This window comes from Rosa rugosa, chromosome 4, assembly GCF_958449725.1.
Source record: "Rosa rugosa chromosome 4, drRosRugo1.1, whole genome shotgun sequence".
Taxonomy (NCBI): Eukaryota; Viridiplantae; Streptophyta; class Magnoliopsida; order Rosales; family Rosaceae; genus Rosa; species Rosa rugosa.
In genome coordinates this window covers 9,272,479-9,290,835 of record NC_084823.1, presented here as the reverse complement: position 1 = coordinate 9,290,835, position 18,357 = coordinate 9,272,479, and the positions used below count along the sequence as shown (strand labels likewise).

Genomic DNA, 18,357 nt, shown 5'->3' with positions numbered 1-18,357 from the left:
AGGCAGAGAACTATTACTGGAGATGACTTGAACATCCAAAAGCTGAATTTGCATTGACGTTCTTGTCGAATCGAACTAATAAAAACTACATAGGGAATCCAAGGTTTCTCCCCTAGCCTTAGCTAGGAGATTAGTTCTTCATAAGAAAAATGAAAGCCACAAAATGATCCATGAGTTTGGAGGAGTACAACGTAGCAGATGAACTGAGGTAGGAGGAAAAGGAGAGAGAGGAAACCAATCTGCCCGAACGTTTTCTTATATGTTGTTGATTGCCCAGCCCTTTGTCGACATCTAATGCCTGAAGACATCCTCTTTTGAATGAACTTCCTCATTTCACGTAGGCCAAAATCCCCCAATTCATGAAGAGATTAATGGCACGTTTACTTACTTGGAATGGAAAATAATCATGAATTGGAGACAAGTGGAATGGGAGAAGAAAGGAATCGGTATTGATTCCGGAGGATTGATTCCTAAACCCATCTCCTCCCTTCGTAATCAAATTCCTGAGTATTCAGGAATCGATTCCTGATAAGGAGGTGGGACCTACACCTATTCTGATTCCTTCATGTGTTAGTAAACGTATGAATTCTTTTACCCGGAATCATTCTGATTTCTTTATGTGTTAGTAAACGCATGAATGTTTTTACCCCGTAAAGATTCCTTCCCATTCCAAGTAAGTAAACGTGCCCTAAATTGTAATTGAACTCTTTTTTCTACTAACTTCAAGGAGCTTGTAGGAGTTGGGCTCTTCATAATTGCGAGGTTCCCCTTCAATCCCCCTTAATTAGAAGGCAATTGAATCTGAGTATTTGGAGAGCTTGGGTTGCGGCAAGGCAAAGGGAAGGTGTCTTCAAATGATTAGAAGAAAGGATGGAGAACAGGTCACGTGGAACACTTATCCCCTCTTTAAAGATAATTATACAAGGCAATTAACCAATAAAGTCAACATGTCCACCTCCAAGTACATCAACTCTTTTGGGCCTTTAATTGTCAAATTCCATCATCCAAGTCCCAAACCTAATAAATCAAGAATATGATATAATTAAATTAATTTAGGCCAACAAAATACTCAATAGCTAAGCAATTATGAAGATATAACTGCGTTTTTGACCACTTATCAAGTGTATATCTAACTATGGTTTGAATTATCGGGGTCGACTAATGCTATGGCAAGATGAGAATTACATTCATGTATAATGAATGTGTGTTGAATATGTGTTATGATTTGTTATATTTATAATTCACAGAGACCGGAGAGGCTGTGACCCCTGTTATATTTCAGTGGGTGGGCGGTTGTGGTTATGAAGACCATGTAGCTAGGCTACAGGGGTTGAAACTCGATTTGTATGATTAGAAATGTTCAGTTGTTTTCTGCAAGGTTGGGTAGTCCATTTTTAGGGGGAAGTGCTGCTGAATTTTCAGTAAGATTTCTCCAAAGGTGGGCCCCGCAGGACTATTTCGGATTTCAGGGTGAATTCCGGGGCGGGTCCTATCAGATGAGCTAGGGCACAAGTGTATGTTGTAGAAAGAGAGAGAGAAGATCACACAGAGCCGTCGAGGGTACGGCGACGGACTGCTTGTTAAGAGAGATTAGCCACTAAGCACGGCTGAAACACTCGGGTCGAATCAATCAAACGAGCCGCATACTATTACTCTTCTAAGCCAAAACCCCTTCTTGGCAAAGGTATATTTGAACCCTTCTTGGCAAAGTTCAATGGCACAAAGACGTTCTTTTTATATGCTTTACTTCCATGAATTCTTCTTGAATTCCAAGTCTCCTTCAAGTATTCTGATTGATGCATAAGTAAGACCAATGGAAGCACACCACCTTATCTAATTGCATCATAAAAGCCTGAAACATAAGCCTAATAGGACTTGTAGGATTATTGAAGCAAACTTCTAGGTTCCTCCATTATTCACGAAATCATTCCCTAGTTGCATCAGGAATTGCTTCTTGAGTTTTCCTTCTTCAATCAAGTTTTCATATTGAATCATGGTTTTAGTTTTCCATCTTCAGCACCACATGTGCCTTGCACATGCCTAGGATATGCGTTTTCTCTTCTTGTTACATTGCATATGCTTCTCACATGCTTATCTCCTTTATTTTGTTCTTTGCTCCATAAGACATCTAAAATAATAAAACAAAGTTAAAACTATATAATAAGAAAATTAGCATAACAAAATATGTGAAAATAAACAATATAAATTGTCGCATTTTATGCTCCTATCAAAGGGCGAACTTGTTGGGCTTCATTATACCTAAGAAGAAAATGTCTATGCTTGCTTCTCATCGGAACAAGGAAAATAACATGAAAGGAAGAGGCTTTAATTTATTATAAATCTGGATAGCAAGATGATCAAGTTCAAAGAGTGATCACTTGGGTAGTGTTAAAAAAACCTTACTACCTTACTCATTGTTGACCGTTTGACTTCTGGGATAGTTGGCCGAGAAAACGTGTCAATTGCCTTACGCGGCAAAATAACGGTCATATTTCTCTCCCTGTATATTAACTCCCCACTTCACTCTCTCTCTTTCTCTCTCTCTGCTCCAACCCAGAAATCCCTAATTCCCATTTCTCTCTCTCTGCTTCAATTTCCCCCAACCCAGAAATCCCTAATTCCCCCCAACCCAGAAAACCCTAATTCCCATTTCTCTCTCTCTGCTTCAATTTCCCCCAACCCAGAAAACCCTAATTCCCAACCCACAAGGAATTTAGGGATTGATCTGTGTTGGAATTTGTGACGGAAACAATGGGCGATTCTGGGTTGAATCTCCTCTCGGAGGTTGCAGATCTTGCTGCCTCTGATTCCTACACAAGGGCTTCTTCTTCTTCTTCTTCTGTGAAATCTTGCGAAGTTGTTGCGATTCAGATGTTGATGGAGTTTAGGGTTTTGAAGAAGAAAGGCTTGCTGGCCGCTCATCTGGAGAAGGCCTTCTTCATTCCCAAGAAGAAAAGGTCCAATCTTTCTATTTCTAAGAGGAGGACTGACTTGTTGGCTTTCTGTATACCCAAAAAGAAAAGATCTAATCTTGTTTCTGATGTGATGATGAAAAGGAAGAGATCTGGTCAAATTCCAAGACTAAAGAGGCGGAGAACTATTACTGGAGATGACTTGGGTTCTCCCTCTCGTTCTCAACAAATGAACAACAAGATTAGCAGCCACGTCCCACTCTGGTCATTCCAAACGAAATCCCCGCTTCGATTTTCCCTCATCAAGCTTCATCTATCTGCCGCCAGGACAACTGCGGTTAGTTAGTGCGCACATTCTGAGGTAGTCTATTCTCTGATTGGGTTTCTTGCTATGAAACCAATCTCTAGTTAGTGCACATTTTTAGGCAAATTTAATTTTAGATACTCATTGATTGAATTGGGTTATTGTAGTCCCTTTAGTCTAACCAACCAAATTAAACATTCATGTGTGGTTTCTTATACCAAATTGATGACAAAATCTTCCTCTTTTTGTTTCCTTTTTCTCGAGCTCTGTACCCTCTCTTGTCATTCAGCAGAGACTTCCAGCAAACAAGAGATCATGGTTTTCAAAGCTGGGGTACATTCTTGAGACAACCAGAAGAGATTGAGTAAGAATCTAGATTTGTATTTACTACATCATTAGTTGTTCTCTTTTTCATCACACTAGCTTTCGATTTGAACCTTACAAACAAATAGTTAGAAAGTTATACATTGCTGTCATTTCACTTTATCTTTTCCTTCTCTATTAGCACTGTTAGAAAAATCAAAAGAGAAAAAAAAACAAAACAAAAAATATCTTTGTTTAGTATTGTGAAGATATTGACAGTTAGTGCAAAGCCAATGTGGATACGTTCCGTAGGGGCTCATTCTCTGAAGTGTGACCTACATGCGAGGTTGGACAGTCATATGGCTTCACAGGTTCCAGGTAAATATGCAAGTTTCTGTGTTGAAAGTGATCTGAACAATCTGAATTTTGTGTGTTGAGGATTATTACACCCAACTTGAGTATGAGAATCTTCCACCAGTTTGCTATAAATGTTGGTCAATTGGGCATGTTAGAGATGGTGTGTTGAGAATGATGATTCCGAGATGCCTGTGACTCCTATGGATAATGTTGTTGATGTTCCTACGCCTACTAGCTCTAGCTCTTTACCTTATACTACTGTTGGGAAGATTCTGAAGGATGCTAATATGGTTGGTTTGGGGCTTTGGGATCATGGAATGTTCTGATTAAAAAGGAAAAGCATTAAGAAGAATGTTGCTTCTATTGTTCCCATGCCTGGGAAGCTACAGAGTTCATCCTACTTCAATTCAACCTACCATCTCCTTTATGCGAAAAAAGAAAAGAAAAGAAAAAGCCTCTTTCATCTGCAGCGAATATTGCTATTGGATCCAGATTTCACGTGCTTCAATCTTGTAAGGATTCTGAGGTAGTCGGATCATGGAATGTTCTGCTTAAAAGGAACCATAAGAGTTCTCTTCCTGATCCAGTTGGGTCTAAAGGCAACTTCGTTACTTCAGCTACTGTTGCTCCTGTGTCTAATGCTCAAGACCACTGGTGGTAAGAAGAAGGTGGGAAGGCCTTGAAAAAAACTATTGCAACCTCTGCAACCCTACAAGTGCCATAGGTAGATAGGCTATTCGCCTAAAAGTAGCAGTATGGTGATTGATATTTTTCCTTCATCTTATTCCCTTACTAGTGGGCCACTGCCCTCCCAATCTGATGGTAAAAATGAGGATGAAGATATGTTAAGGTGATTTCTTGTGATTGTGAGAGTCATTTGTGCCTCATAATCAGGCCAGTGTAGCTGCTTATGCTAATGATGATGCTTTGAAGGAGTTTTCTTACTCAAGTAGAAATCATGTCTTCTCTTGGACGTTCCCAGTCTGAATGTTGGAATGCTGTTGCTAAAACTTCCTCTAGTATTATTAGTGATTTTCAGAAGTTCTATTTAATTGATATGTTAGGTCTATTTGAGCAGAGAATTGGTGGCAATATATAGAATTTTTGATGCTTTTGGGATTCTCTGAACGTATTTGGATCCTTTGGGATTCTCGTGGAGTCAAACTGCTACCACCTGCTCCTTTTATCAGGCTATCACTGGTGTAGTTTCTAATGATCAGGGTTTGGATTGGATATTTCTGTTTATGGTCAGGAATGGTCTTTGGGTACATTTGGATGATATTCTTTCTCTTCATAGTCTTCCTTCAATGCTGGTAGGAAACGTCAACAATTATGCGTCTGTAAAATATGGAGGTGTCTGTAAAATATGGAGGTGTTGCATTTGGACTTGCTTGCTGGATGGATTCAAACTGCTTAATTCACCTAGGGTTTATTGCATCGTCTCAGACTGCCTGGTTTAAGAAGACGTATGGTTAATGGGAGCCTTAAGAAAGCGAGGTTTGACAAATCATGCATGCAATATATTTGATGGTGGCAGGAGTTTCCTGATGTGTTGTTCAACAGTTCCTTAGACTGAAGTCAGACCACAGTCCCTTTTGGTTTCACCGAGTCTTATCACTATTCCAGTACGCAGGACAAGCCTTTGTGAAACACCAGTTTTCAGAATTTTCTTGTAGAGGGACTCTAGCTGCTCCAGATCAAAAGCTGCTGTGCTTGATCTTTCTCATTTTTTTTTTTTTCCTTTCTAGTAGATTATGCAAGTGTAAAACTTTTGTTGTAATTTAGACATTGGCTTTTAATAACATTTCCGTTCTTTTAATTTCGGTACTTGCGCATATGTTTTGGTTTTTGATTCATCGTTTATACACTAGCAGAATATCTGTGATTGTTTACATTGTCACCATCAACTCCCTAACCCTAACATTGTAACAGAATTAACCTACTCTTAAACCCAATCAATTCTAGATAGCTCTTATTTTGTTCTTTATTTTTTTTTCTTTTTCTGGAAGTATAATTAGCAATTGAGCACCACACTTAACTATCACCATTCACCCACCCAAGAACAAAAAACGCAAGCAATAGAATTAATCTGATCAAGGATTAAAAACAAAGAAAATAAATGAATGTCACCGGAAAACCAAGCTAGCTTGTATGTCAGCTTGTCAAAATGAGATCAGAAAAGCATATCAAATGTTCATGCACCATTTACAACAACCTGATCAATGTAGGAAGCTTTACATATGCACCATTTCCATATTTTACTAGGCTAAAGTTATTCTTAATAACCTCAGAAGCAGTAACATGAGAGGATTAGACAACTTTCAGTTAGTGCAAGGAAAAAAAAGGATAATGAACCCCAGCAAGCACAAAGTAGCTATTAGGGGTCAGAGGTACCTTAAAGCAAAAATTCTAAAAGTTTGTCAAATAGGAACCAAACCTCTGAAATCAGTGTTGATTTCACTTCTCTCCCTGCTGTTGATGCTGGTTCTAGTAATCATCCTAGAGCTGCCATAGGTAGTTTAGCTACTTGAAATACTTTGAGCACTATAGTGATTTATATTTCTACTTTTTCTATTCCTACTGATCGCCTTAATAGTGGCCACTGCTCTCCCAATATCCAGTCCTCCAGTGATGCTAATGGTCTAATGGAGAATGCAGATCCTGTTAAGGTAATTTCTTGTGATTCTGAGTCCATTTGTTCCTAATGATGAAGCCAGTGCAGCTGCTGCTTATGCTAGTGATGATATAATGAAGGGTAGAAACAATTTTCTCTCCAAGCTGGTTTTATACCTTAGCGGCCCTTCCCATTTTAACTAGTTTCAATGAAGATTCTCTCGTGGATTATCAGGGGTGCTGGTGCTATAAACTTCTCTACTATTTTATTAGTGATTTTCAGAAGATCTATATCATTGATATATTGATTGTGTTGGAGTATATAACTGATGGTGAATGTTGTCAATATAGCTGCTGATGGTGTTAAGCAGCTTCTTTTTCTTAATTATTACATAGTGGAGGGGATACACTTGCCTCTGTATCATCATCATTGCCAGCGCTGCCGCCCAATCCAACCGGAGATATGATACATATACACTGGATCAGAATCGCATCAACTTGAAAGGGGATGGTATTAGTGAGGTGCAAGGCTGTATTGGTATGGAACAGCAGCTCCCCCTCCCAGGATGATGTAGATCAAAAATTTAACCTTGCAGGTGATAATTATGTCATTCATATGGATTGTGCCTACTTCCAGTCTGATGGGTTTAACAACTTAAAATTCTACTTTGAAGATCAGTACTTGACAGTATATGAGTGGTCATCTTTGTCTCAGCTACTAGCTGACCTTGGAGCCAATGATGGTATATATATTATTTGGTTGGTAATGAAGGAACCATATGCTCAATTGATGAAGCATATTAGATCGAATCATGATAGCTGCTAATTTGTTCCTGTCACTAGTTTGCTCTGTGCATGTGCAAGTCTAGGATTGTTGTAGATGTTAAATCTTTTCAAATTGTTATGTGAATTGGTATCAATTTGATGGCACTTTTGCTGTTCAAGAAGAGTTCCTTATATACTGAAGTTGTTGCTCCAGTAAGTATAAATTTAGTAGAATTTTGAATTACATTCACTAATGATGATGCTGAATGCACAAATAAATTTTTTTTGGCAGCTGAAATTCACAAATAATTAAAAATACAAACTGCAGACACTTCAAAACCTCAGGAATTCCTTGTACTAGACTCCGGAGTTTCATTTTTAGCCCAAAAAAAAAAAAACTCCGGAGTTTCAAGTTTGCTTTTGTTCCCTCAATTTTTTTTTTTTCAATTTCGGAAATGTAAATCTAGCATGACAACAATTACAGGTTGTTTGTCCTTTTGGAGATACCAAAGGAGAAGCATCTCTTCATGCCCAACCCTTCAATGTCAAAATTAACAAACAGATAGAACAGTACCAAATCAACATTGAAACTCAATCCTACATGATTTTCTACCTCAATTTTAGCATTCACACTTCTCCAATGTCAATTTCACAAAAGATTAGTACAGCACCAAATCCAACAATTGAAAAACCAATCCTACATAATTTCCTATCTCACAGCTACCCCATATATTCCTAAAGCTGCTGGCATAACCTCGACGAAGCAAAGCTTCAGCCCTTCAACTTGGAAATACAATGTTCAGGACCCTTCTTTCTACAGCTGTGCTGCCTTTTAAACCTTCCATCATAGGACCATGGGAAGTATGCTCCTTGGCTAGCTCTACATTGCCATCCTCCAGCAAAAACGTGTACATCTCCCTTGACTCTTTGGAGAGGAAGTTGGGGTGGATGCTCCACTTGCAGAAGACGTTTTGCAAATTATTCAGTTATGCTTTTCTCAAAATCATCATACATCTACATCGAGTCCATTGCTTCTGTGAGATAGAGCAACCAAGATTTCCATAAAAGTGCATCTTGGCATACCCAACAAAATGGACATCAGAGAGGTGTAACGCAAGAGCTGTGAAGATTATAGTGTAGGTGCAGGAAGTGGGGGCGACTCCAGTGGCTATCATGTGCTGAAAGGCCTTAAGAGCAGCCTTGGTCTTGTGGCAGCGAAGTAGTCCCCATTGACAATGGTGTAGACGGCCATGTCAGGGAGTTTGGCTACCTCAGCGAGAGCCTTAAGGAGCTGTTAGGCATCATCAAGGTAGGAATCGGCTAAAGATTTGAATATCTTAATCCCATATTTGTTAATGGAATCGTAGTCCCGAATCATGTCAAATTGTTCTTTCGAGTCCTTGTCCTCATCCTGGAAGACCTTCATCACATGTTTCTTGGGGTCATCAGCATAAGAATTGTGAGAACTAGTGTCTGCCATTAATTGATTATTCCCTGTAGTTTAGTTGTAGAAGAAACTAAATTTGAAACAACAAACATTAAATCAATGGACTGGAGATAGGGTTTTCTATATTAAAACATGTATATATACCTGTATAATCATGCATCAAGAACAGCATCACTCAACAAACAGCATTCAATATAAAGTACTACCCTAGCCTAGTGACGTCCTCTTGGTTCTTTGGTATTGCATTAAGCAAACAACATTCAATATAAAGTACTACCCTAGTGATGTCCTCTTAGTTCTTTGGTATTGCATTAAGCCTCTAAGCCTTCTTCTCTGATCAATCACTGTAGATTATGTAGGCAATCTCATAATGTATTGATTGGTCCTAGTGTATTTATAAGCATACAAAAAGGAAACTCAGTCCTAAAGGCCTGGCTTACTTCCTAAATCATGTTCACCTAGCTTCTCTTCAGTGTTGACAAGAAAATTGGTTTTCCTTGTTGATTAAGTAACCACAATCATGAATTCCTAGATCACTAATGCCAATTCCAGTTCTGCATCAAGGTTGTTACTTAATTGAATCATGATTGTCGAAGTCCCTAACTTTTACCACAGCGGGAGTGTAAAAATCAGAACTATACTTGAACCATATAAAAGGAAAGGAAAAATCAGTGAAACATAGTTAGGTCTTCTATTGGAAACAAATTAACTTGAATTGGAGGAAGTAGTGTTCGCCATTGATTCGATTGTTAGCTGTAGTTTAGTTATAGCAACAATTAATATTAAAGGCAAGAGAAACAACAAAAACCAAAGCTTCACTGAGGATCCGGTGTTGTAGAATTATAAGGAATGAGACCGAATCACCAAAATTAGTGAAATGAAGTTAGGAGTTTCAATTTTAAACAAAAAATATACCACCACCGTAGTGTAAAAATCAGAACTTTACTAACAGCAGTGTCGAAAATAAGGAAAGGAAATATCAGTGAAATAAAGTTGGGTTTTCTTTTCCTTTTGATAAATTAACTTAACTAGGAACTAGTGTAAGAATTAAATCAATAACCAGTGCTAGGGTTTCCAAAAAGAAGATGATGAAGATAATGGAAGAAAGCTCCCTCACCTTTCTATCATGATCTGCGACGGTAGCTCTGTAGGACTGAACTCTGTATTTTGCTGTGGAAGAGAGAACAGTACACTAAGGACGGGAAATGGGAGTTCAAATTTTGATATGTGAAAAGATACCAAGATATTTAATGGTTTTTTCCCGCGCCTATCCCATGTATCCGTTAAATCTTTATTCAACTTAACTTAAAGCCATTTATGTATATCCATATAATGGGCAAAGGCCAGACTATTTAAAGCTACTTTCCATTTCCAGCACTTAGAAGTTGAATGGAAATAAAGCTTCATTTGCCATCATATGCAACTAGAACTATATGCTTGTAACTACTTTGGTAATGATCTTATATATGTGATGTCAAAGTTGAATGCCATTTTACATTTAGCTATAAAAAAATTTGGACTAACAAGTGCAGTACCAGAGGCTGCTTCTGATGTTCCCATCTGCAAAATTAAAGAGTGTGACTAAATTTCTTAGTAAATTACAGGATAAAGCATGTCATAATAAAAAAAGCTTATAAAGCTTTAAGAAAGAATAGGAAGTGCCGTCGACTTATTGGGAAAAGAGAGGATAATAACTTTCATATGCATCAAAGTCTTGTTATTATAGTGGCAAAAGAATAAAAGTGGTATTACATAAAGTAGCATTAAACAGTAGCAGTATAGAGAAAAGTAGCACAATGACAATGGTATGAGATCGAGTAAAAAAGTAGCACAGGCCTTGACACAACCATGTCTAAAGCACAGATGATTACAAAAATTTAAATGAATTAGAAAACAGTTATGATTATCCAGAAGAAAGCTAACCCAGTGCCGATTCATATAAGATGGTAATGTCGCAACAGAATCTTGGTCATAAATTTTCAGTGCAGATTTATATAACTTCCTGACCTTTACAAGATTATATTTAACAACACTGGATGCAAGGTTTGCTTCCAATTAAATGACAGTGCAGTAAAGCCATGAAGTTAAACAAATCTGCACTGAAAAATTACGATCAAAATTCTTCTACAAGGGACTGAATGGACTCCATTTTGTAAGTACTCGGGTTTAGTTGGACAAATCAGTCCTGTGTTAGATTTCTAATTTCTAGTGGAAGCTAAGTATAGCCATAACTAAGGTACATGTGTGCCAGTGACATCTTTGGCATACCTAACTATCAAAAAGGCAACACATGTTTTCTTGCTGGTGCAATGCAACAGTGCGTCCCAAAAGGGTCAAATAAAACGGAACGCAAGAGAGTTGGCAACAAAGATTTAAGAGAGGCTCAAATTTCTGGGGGCAGTTCAACTCCTTCCCAACAACTCTTTGCAACTGTATATGAGACTTTAGAGAGGATGCAAGTCTTCCGAGTGAGTTGGAGGAACAGAAACGAAGATTCCACCTCACAGCTCTGTAACCAAGATCAGAGACCAGTCTGAGGCCATGGCACACATCCCAAAGCCCACACCAAAACCTGACAAGGAATAATAGAAGATATGATCACTGATCACACCCCCTTTAGTGCTAATTAAACCAATACCCGACAACCCAGGGCCAAGACACTACTGCCATCTACATTCAAACAAAGCCAACAGGAAATAAATACATAAGTCCACATAGTAGATTGGTAGAAAGCTGGTTAATTAGTTTGAGGAAAGAAAGTAGGAAACATTTTGAGGCCAAAGACCAGATCTGAAGAGTTGCAACTGGGAGTAAAAACCTAGAACATAAAGAATAACCAATTGTATCCAATTTCCTTACACAGATAATATGATGCTGATGCAATGGCAAAGTATCTCTAGACTCTATAACCTATCAGAGTCAATAAAACCAGGTATTTGAGACCTTCAATCGCTACAGATAAAATTTTACTACTGAGCCAATCCTATCCAATATCCCTAAACACATGATTTTATTCTAATGGAATTGGGAAGTCTCTCAAGATTTGGGGACCCGACTGAAGTCCGGGGTCTTGGTCAAGTATTGGCAGTTTGAAAGCTCCATTAATATTGACACTTACAAGGAAAGCTGTTAAATATGCCAAAAATTTGACAGCTCGATGTGTCGACGTATGAAGCCTAATACATATAGCTCTTAGTGACTAAATAAAGCCCAATGCATATACCTCTTACTCTCTTAGTGACTATCTCGACTACAGATAATAGCAGTGGGCCACATATCACATTTATTCGACACACAGACAAAAAGATTCAACCTAATTGACTTGTATTGGTAGAGGAAAGAGAACGCTATGACAAAGTTCAATAACTTCTGCCTATTAATGGCATTAAGCAAAACTAGCCTAACCTCTATCTAACCTTGATGGCATTGAATCTAATGTCATTAGTGGCTGTTTTCCCATAACAGTTAACTGTAAACAAATTCAAAATTAATCACAACAAGTGGGCAGTAATCAGCTACATACATACAACAAAGATCAAAAACTAACATCACACTGAAGTACATCAAAAACAAAACTCTTCTTCCAAGAGTTTGAACACTTGTACACTTAACAAACAATAGATGGTTAACATTAAAACCAGACAACCATATGTAATTGTTAGTAAACTTCACTTTATCAGCACATTCCCAAATCCAGAAGGCATCAAAATCCTAGAAAGTTCATAGTAATTTAAACTAGGATATTAATATGAAGTAAAGCCGATGGATATAATTTTGGGTTCATAAGAGAATTAAGGAAATGTGTATTTTCCTGTAATCTAATTTTATAATCATTACTGAAACTACTATTCATTGAACATCTAATACAATAGAAGATATGTGTAAGACTTACAGATATTCCCAAAGGGTCAAATGAGAGAAAAACAGAATGAATGAATGAATGTTACCTCATATAGAGTGCATACAAAGGAGGCAGAAAGCCAGAAACAGAAATATTTTCTTTCTCATGTCAAAGTGAAGTGGAGACACCATTAGTAGAACAGTTCACTTCAAAGCCCACTTTTCTGAATTAACTATACATCTTTACTTGAACCACTGAGTTCCAGTTTCACGTTTCTTTTGGTTCCCTTAATCAGTCATGGTTTTGCATAGCAAGAAAAGCAACCTGTGCAAATTGATATACATTTTGTGATCCCCACCCAGTCAAAAGCAGATAATATAGTGTGGCTAAAAAGGAAAAATATGTATGCAGAACCAGATTAAACTGCAGGAATTAGCACCAAAGACTTCAAGGTCAACATGCCATAATGATATAGAACAGCACAAAATCCCCTATTGAAACTCAATCCTACATGATCACCTAAGCTCATTAGCTACCCCATTTTTGAAACATCCCAATCCAAAACTGCTGGAATACATCAATGAAGCAATGCATCAGCCCTTCAACTTAGAAAGGACAATGTTCATGACCCTTCTTATCACAGCTGTTGGTCTTCCCTTTAAAACCTCCATCATAGCCTTTGCGTTTGGCACAAACCCCTTACCCATCATCACCTCCACCAACTCTTTTCCCTCCTCCTCAGCTGCCTTGTCCTGCTGCTTTGCAAAGCCCTCTATCACTGCAGTGTAGGTAGAAGCATTGGGCCGCTTCCCTTTATCCATCATCTCAAGCAAAAACTTATTGGCATCTCCAAAGAAGTTGGGGTCAGCAGTGAGTCCCTTGATTAAAAATGTGTAAGTGTAGGAGTTTGGGGCAACCCCAGCAGCTAACATGTCCTTGTAAGCCTCAAGAGCACCCTTGATCTTGCCAGCATTGACGTAGGTCTCAATAACGCAGGTATGGATTAGGACGGCCGGTTTTATGCCCTTAATGAACAACATAAGAAGGTCCATGGCTTCGTCTGCATTACCATCCTTCACCAGAGCCTTGTACATCTTCATTGACTCTTTCTGGAAGCCATGTCCACTGGTGCACCACTTGCGGAACAGCTTTTGTATATCCTTGTCAGTCGTGTTGTTGGCGAGATCACGGAGCAACTTTGTTATCTTCATCGCCTCTGTGAGGTGGGCTTCATCAAAGTAGAAAACATTGGACTCAAGGCTGAACCCCTTTGCTTTTATCTGCTCAAGGAACTCCCTGGCCTTCTCCACCGACTCCCGGCGGGCAATGGCATCAAAGACAGAGATATAGGAAACATCATGGGGCTTCAATCCCTTATCCAACATTTCCATAAAATACTTCTTGGCGAGGCAAACATAATTGACATCGGAAGAGTCTGTTACAAGGGCCATGATGAGTAGAGTGTAAGTGTGGGAGGTGGGGGAGACACCGATGGCTAACATGTGCTGGTAGACCTTGAGAGCAGCCTTGATCTCGCCAGCAATGGCATATTCCCCGATGACAATGGTGAGGACAGCCACGTCTGGCAGTATGCCCTGGTCGGAGGAGGTCCTCGTTTGCCATAGAACTGAATAATTGAATAGCATATTCGTTAAGGTCATCATAGTTGCGAATCCTGGAAAATTTTAGTGGCAGAACAAAGTCCTCAGAGTCTTTGGTGGCCTCCTCAAAAACCTCCATTACATGTTTCTTGAGGTCATCAGCACAAGAATTGGGGCAAGCCTTGGTGTCCCCCATTGATTTGGTTGTTGGCTCGAGAAAAGGAAATAGACCCAAATCAGCTGAGTACAATTAGGGTTTTCTACTTTGAAACAAACATTAATCTACCACCGCCGGAGTGTAAAGATCAAAACCAGTAGCTAATGAAATTGGGTTTTCTATTGAATACAGACTGATTAACCAGTAGCTACTTCTACAAGAGAATTTGGTCAATAACTTGTGTTGGGGTTTCTATAATGAGACGAAGATGATAACAGAAGAAGAGAAGCTCACTCACCTCTCTGTGACGGTTTCCGGCGATTGCTGGTGATGATTTCCGGCAGTTTGCTCTTGAGGAATTTTGGGGTCGCTTGAGGAGAGAAGAGTAAACAGAGGAGGAGAAATGGAGGAGTGTTCCTTTCCTTTAATTTGGACAATTTCAAATTTTAAAATGAGAAAAACCAAAAGACCCGCGCCGTACTGTAAAACGTAATGAGTAATTATTACGGAGTAATATAATAAGAGAAGAGGTTTTTTAATGAAGATTTTCAAATCAACGATTCGATTCGATGAGTGATTTTGATTTTAGTTTAAATATTTATTTTATAATATATATGTTATCAAACTATTGATTTAAAAGTCCTCACGAAATCCTCATTAGAACCTCACCGTTATAAAAGATGATAACCTAACAAGAATTATATTGAAGAACCAATCAACATTACACCGAAAATTTTTAAGTAGGGCCGTCAAACTATTAGATTGATCCAACCACCCAATCGTACTTTAAGAAAGACCTTTAGCTTATAAGAAAGACCTTCTCTTAGGGCAGTGCTCTCTACGACTCGACCAGAGGAACATTTGTGCGACCATATTTTAAACCAGCGATAATAGAATTTCCATTATCATCTTTGATTATGAAACCTATAGCAGCTATTATCCAAAAATGAAACCAGTAGCAGCAACACCACTTTGATGAACAACGCCATCGAAATTTACTTTGAATGTGCCTGAGGAAGAAAATTGCATTTGAGCCAAGTCTCAAGAGGTTTGGGGCGCCTTCATGATACTAAACAATGAGCAACAATTCTTGCAACGAATGCAGCAACAAAATGAAAGTGGTAGTAAAGAAAGTAACAGAAAAAATGGTAGTGGTACAGACTACAGAGAGAAGTACCCAAAAACAATTGCTGTCCACAACTCATGTGCTAAACCAATGTTCATTAACAGGGAACTAAAAATCAAGAAGGAAATAAAACTACAAAAGTTCTGTAAGAAGGAAGTTGTAGTTTTCTAGATAGCAAAGCTTGAAAAGAGGAAATATTACCTTAGAACTTAATAATCTTACAACCAAGATCAGAGATCATTCATAACTTTTTTCTTGCTGGTGCACTGCAGGATTGAAACCCAATCCTACATGATTTTCTACTTTAATGTCAGCAGTCACACTACTCCCCTATATGAAACCAACTAATCTTAGAGCTGCTGGCGTAAAAACGATGAAGCAAAGCATCAATCCACTGTGCACATGTAAAGCTGCTTGAGAATCTCTTATCTTCCTGGGTAGCTTCTTGCTGCTTCCCTCTATAACAGAAACACAAGCACACAGTCGCGCGCGCACACAGACACACAGAGAGAACACACACACACGGACAGACATGGAACTATATTTGTACGCAGGTCACTCAAAATGATCTAGTAGCAGTCCTGTAGATCTCTCAATCACAGCCTCAATTTGAATAATCACGAATAACAAGCTTTACCTTTGTGCATCCTCACAACTGTTAGCATCCATTTCTTTGTTAGGCAGAGACTTCTACAACTTTGATGGATCACAAGCATACGGCCTTATTCTGATCGAACTTTCTTCCAGTAAGCCATGATAGAACATTAAATCAGCATAATGTTGGAACAGATTGCTATATATGCAAAACTAAGTTGGAAAAAGATGACTATGGAGCCACTAGTTTGGCAAAGATCATATTTCATCACCACTTACTAACCCATTTGCTAGGGCTACTGAAAGAAGAGTTTCTAATAGGTCCACTGAAGTCGCTGGGAATACACCTCTCCCTAAAGAACTTTCATAAGAATACTAATTGCACGAGAAAGCTTTGAAGTTTTCCAGTGTTCGTCAGGTGGAGAACCACAAAGCTTGAAAATTTTGTAACTGTTCAACCACTAAGATGAGTATATATGTAATGTAAAAGTTCAGCTGTCAAATATTTATAAGTTGAAAGCATCATATCTACCACATTTCATGAATTGTTCAAGCAGGTGTAAGTACTAAAAAAGTTCACAATATTATCACCTCATTTTCCTTTACAAACAGGCTTCCCAAGAAAAGTTCTGCATATACACAGCCAACCCTTCAGAAATCCTCCATAAGGTGTTGTTCCCATCAGAAAATCAGGAGGGGGGGATGCTACAAGGTCACCACGTGACTGGTTAATGGTTGCTTGTTGTTTGAGTTAACGACATTCGCCAATCCAAAATCTCTCAACTCTAGAATGCCTCATTAATCCAAACCATCTGATCCCATGATGTCTTGATGCATAATTCTGATCCATATACCTCTTGAGTGACAGTGCTCGACAACACAATAGCTACATCATATGAAATTTAATCTAAACAGAATATAAAAGATTCAACCAGACTTATTGACTTGTATGGCAGAGAAAAGGAAAAGCTTTCACAAACTTAATAGTATTCTGTAAATCCTCACATCTAACATGCACGTCACTAAGTTTGATGTCATTAGCAGCTACTAGCCCAGCAAGATAGTGTTTAGTCAATTATGAGTTTATGCTACTCCATGAACATGATGAATTATTCCCTCCAACTCACGATCTTCAGATGATCAAGCAACAAAGAATCATAATTTCTCAAGCCACGTACAACTTAATACTTATTATTGAAAATTGTTAGACATCCTCTTATATGCAAAAATACCCCCAGTTTCAACTTCGTGCATATGTTTTGACTTCTGAATATACCTACCTAGCCCAATCTACATGCAAAACTTAAAGGTATTAAAAACAATTGTTGTCAAACAATCAACAATAATGAATATTAAAAATACTAACAAGTGTGGTAATGAATCAGCCATGGGTATACCACACAGATAAAAAAAAAAATTATGAAAATTAAATAGTAAAAAGCCTAGAATCAAATTACACAAACCTTCTTGCAAGATATTGAACACTTGCACAGTTAACAAACAAACGATTGGTTTTGAATTCAATTACAAATGATCAAATAAGAGAAGAAGGAAATCAATAAATCTTACCTTAAATGGACTGGGTACAAAAGGAGACAGAAACAGACTCTCTCGTATCAAAGTAAAGCACAAACACAATAAGTAAAAAAGTTCACTTCAAATCCCATTTACCAGACTTAAACAGACAACTTTACTTAAACCACTGGGATTATTATTCCTTTGACTGAAATGAAGATGACAACAACTAAATGAAGTCATGTAACCAATAAAATAATCGAACACATTACTGGGAAGAGGTCGTTAAGTTACAGGAAGAGAAGGACGCACAAGGAATTAAAACTACAAACTGCAGAGAAGCCACAACCACAGGAACTCTTGTACTGAAATCCAAGTTTCAAGTTTCTTTTTGTTTCCTCAATCAGAAATATATTTTTATGTTCTAAACTGTAAATCTAGCGTAATTCCAGTTTCAGATTGTTTGCCCAACCTACCAACAGCAGATATTTTCATGTGGCTGAAAGTAAATATTGCAGAATAGAAGAAATATAAATTAAAGGAAAGGAATTAGCACCACAATATACTTTGATGTCAACATTTACCATCAGAGAGAAAGCACCAAATACCACATGAAACCTATATGATTTTGTTCTTCATGGTCAGCATTCACAATGATAGAGAACAGCACTAAATCCCCTGTTGAAACTCAATTCTACATGATTCCTAGTTTCCTACTCTTACTAGCTACCCCATATCTGAAACATCCTAATCCTAAAGCAGCTCATACATCGATGAACCAAAGCATCAGCCCTTCAACTTGGAAAGAACAATGCTGATGAC

At 38.2% G+C, this 18,357-nt stretch overlaps 1 protein-coding gene across 1 annotated transcript; it reads right to left on the bottom strand.

Moving 5' to 3' along the window:
• Positions 1–12,854: 12,854 nt before the first annotated feature.
• Positions 12,855–14,206, bottom strand: LOC133744285 (pentatricopeptide repeat-containing protein At2g32630-like). The gene has a single exon (XM_062172421.1). It carries the CDS (start codon positions 14,204–14,206, stop codon positions 13,136–13,138), a length of 1,071 nt encoding a protein of 356 aa, XP_062028405.1. The 3' UTR covers positions 12,855–13,135.
• Between the last annotated feature and the right edge of the window lie 4,151 nt (positions 14,207–18,357).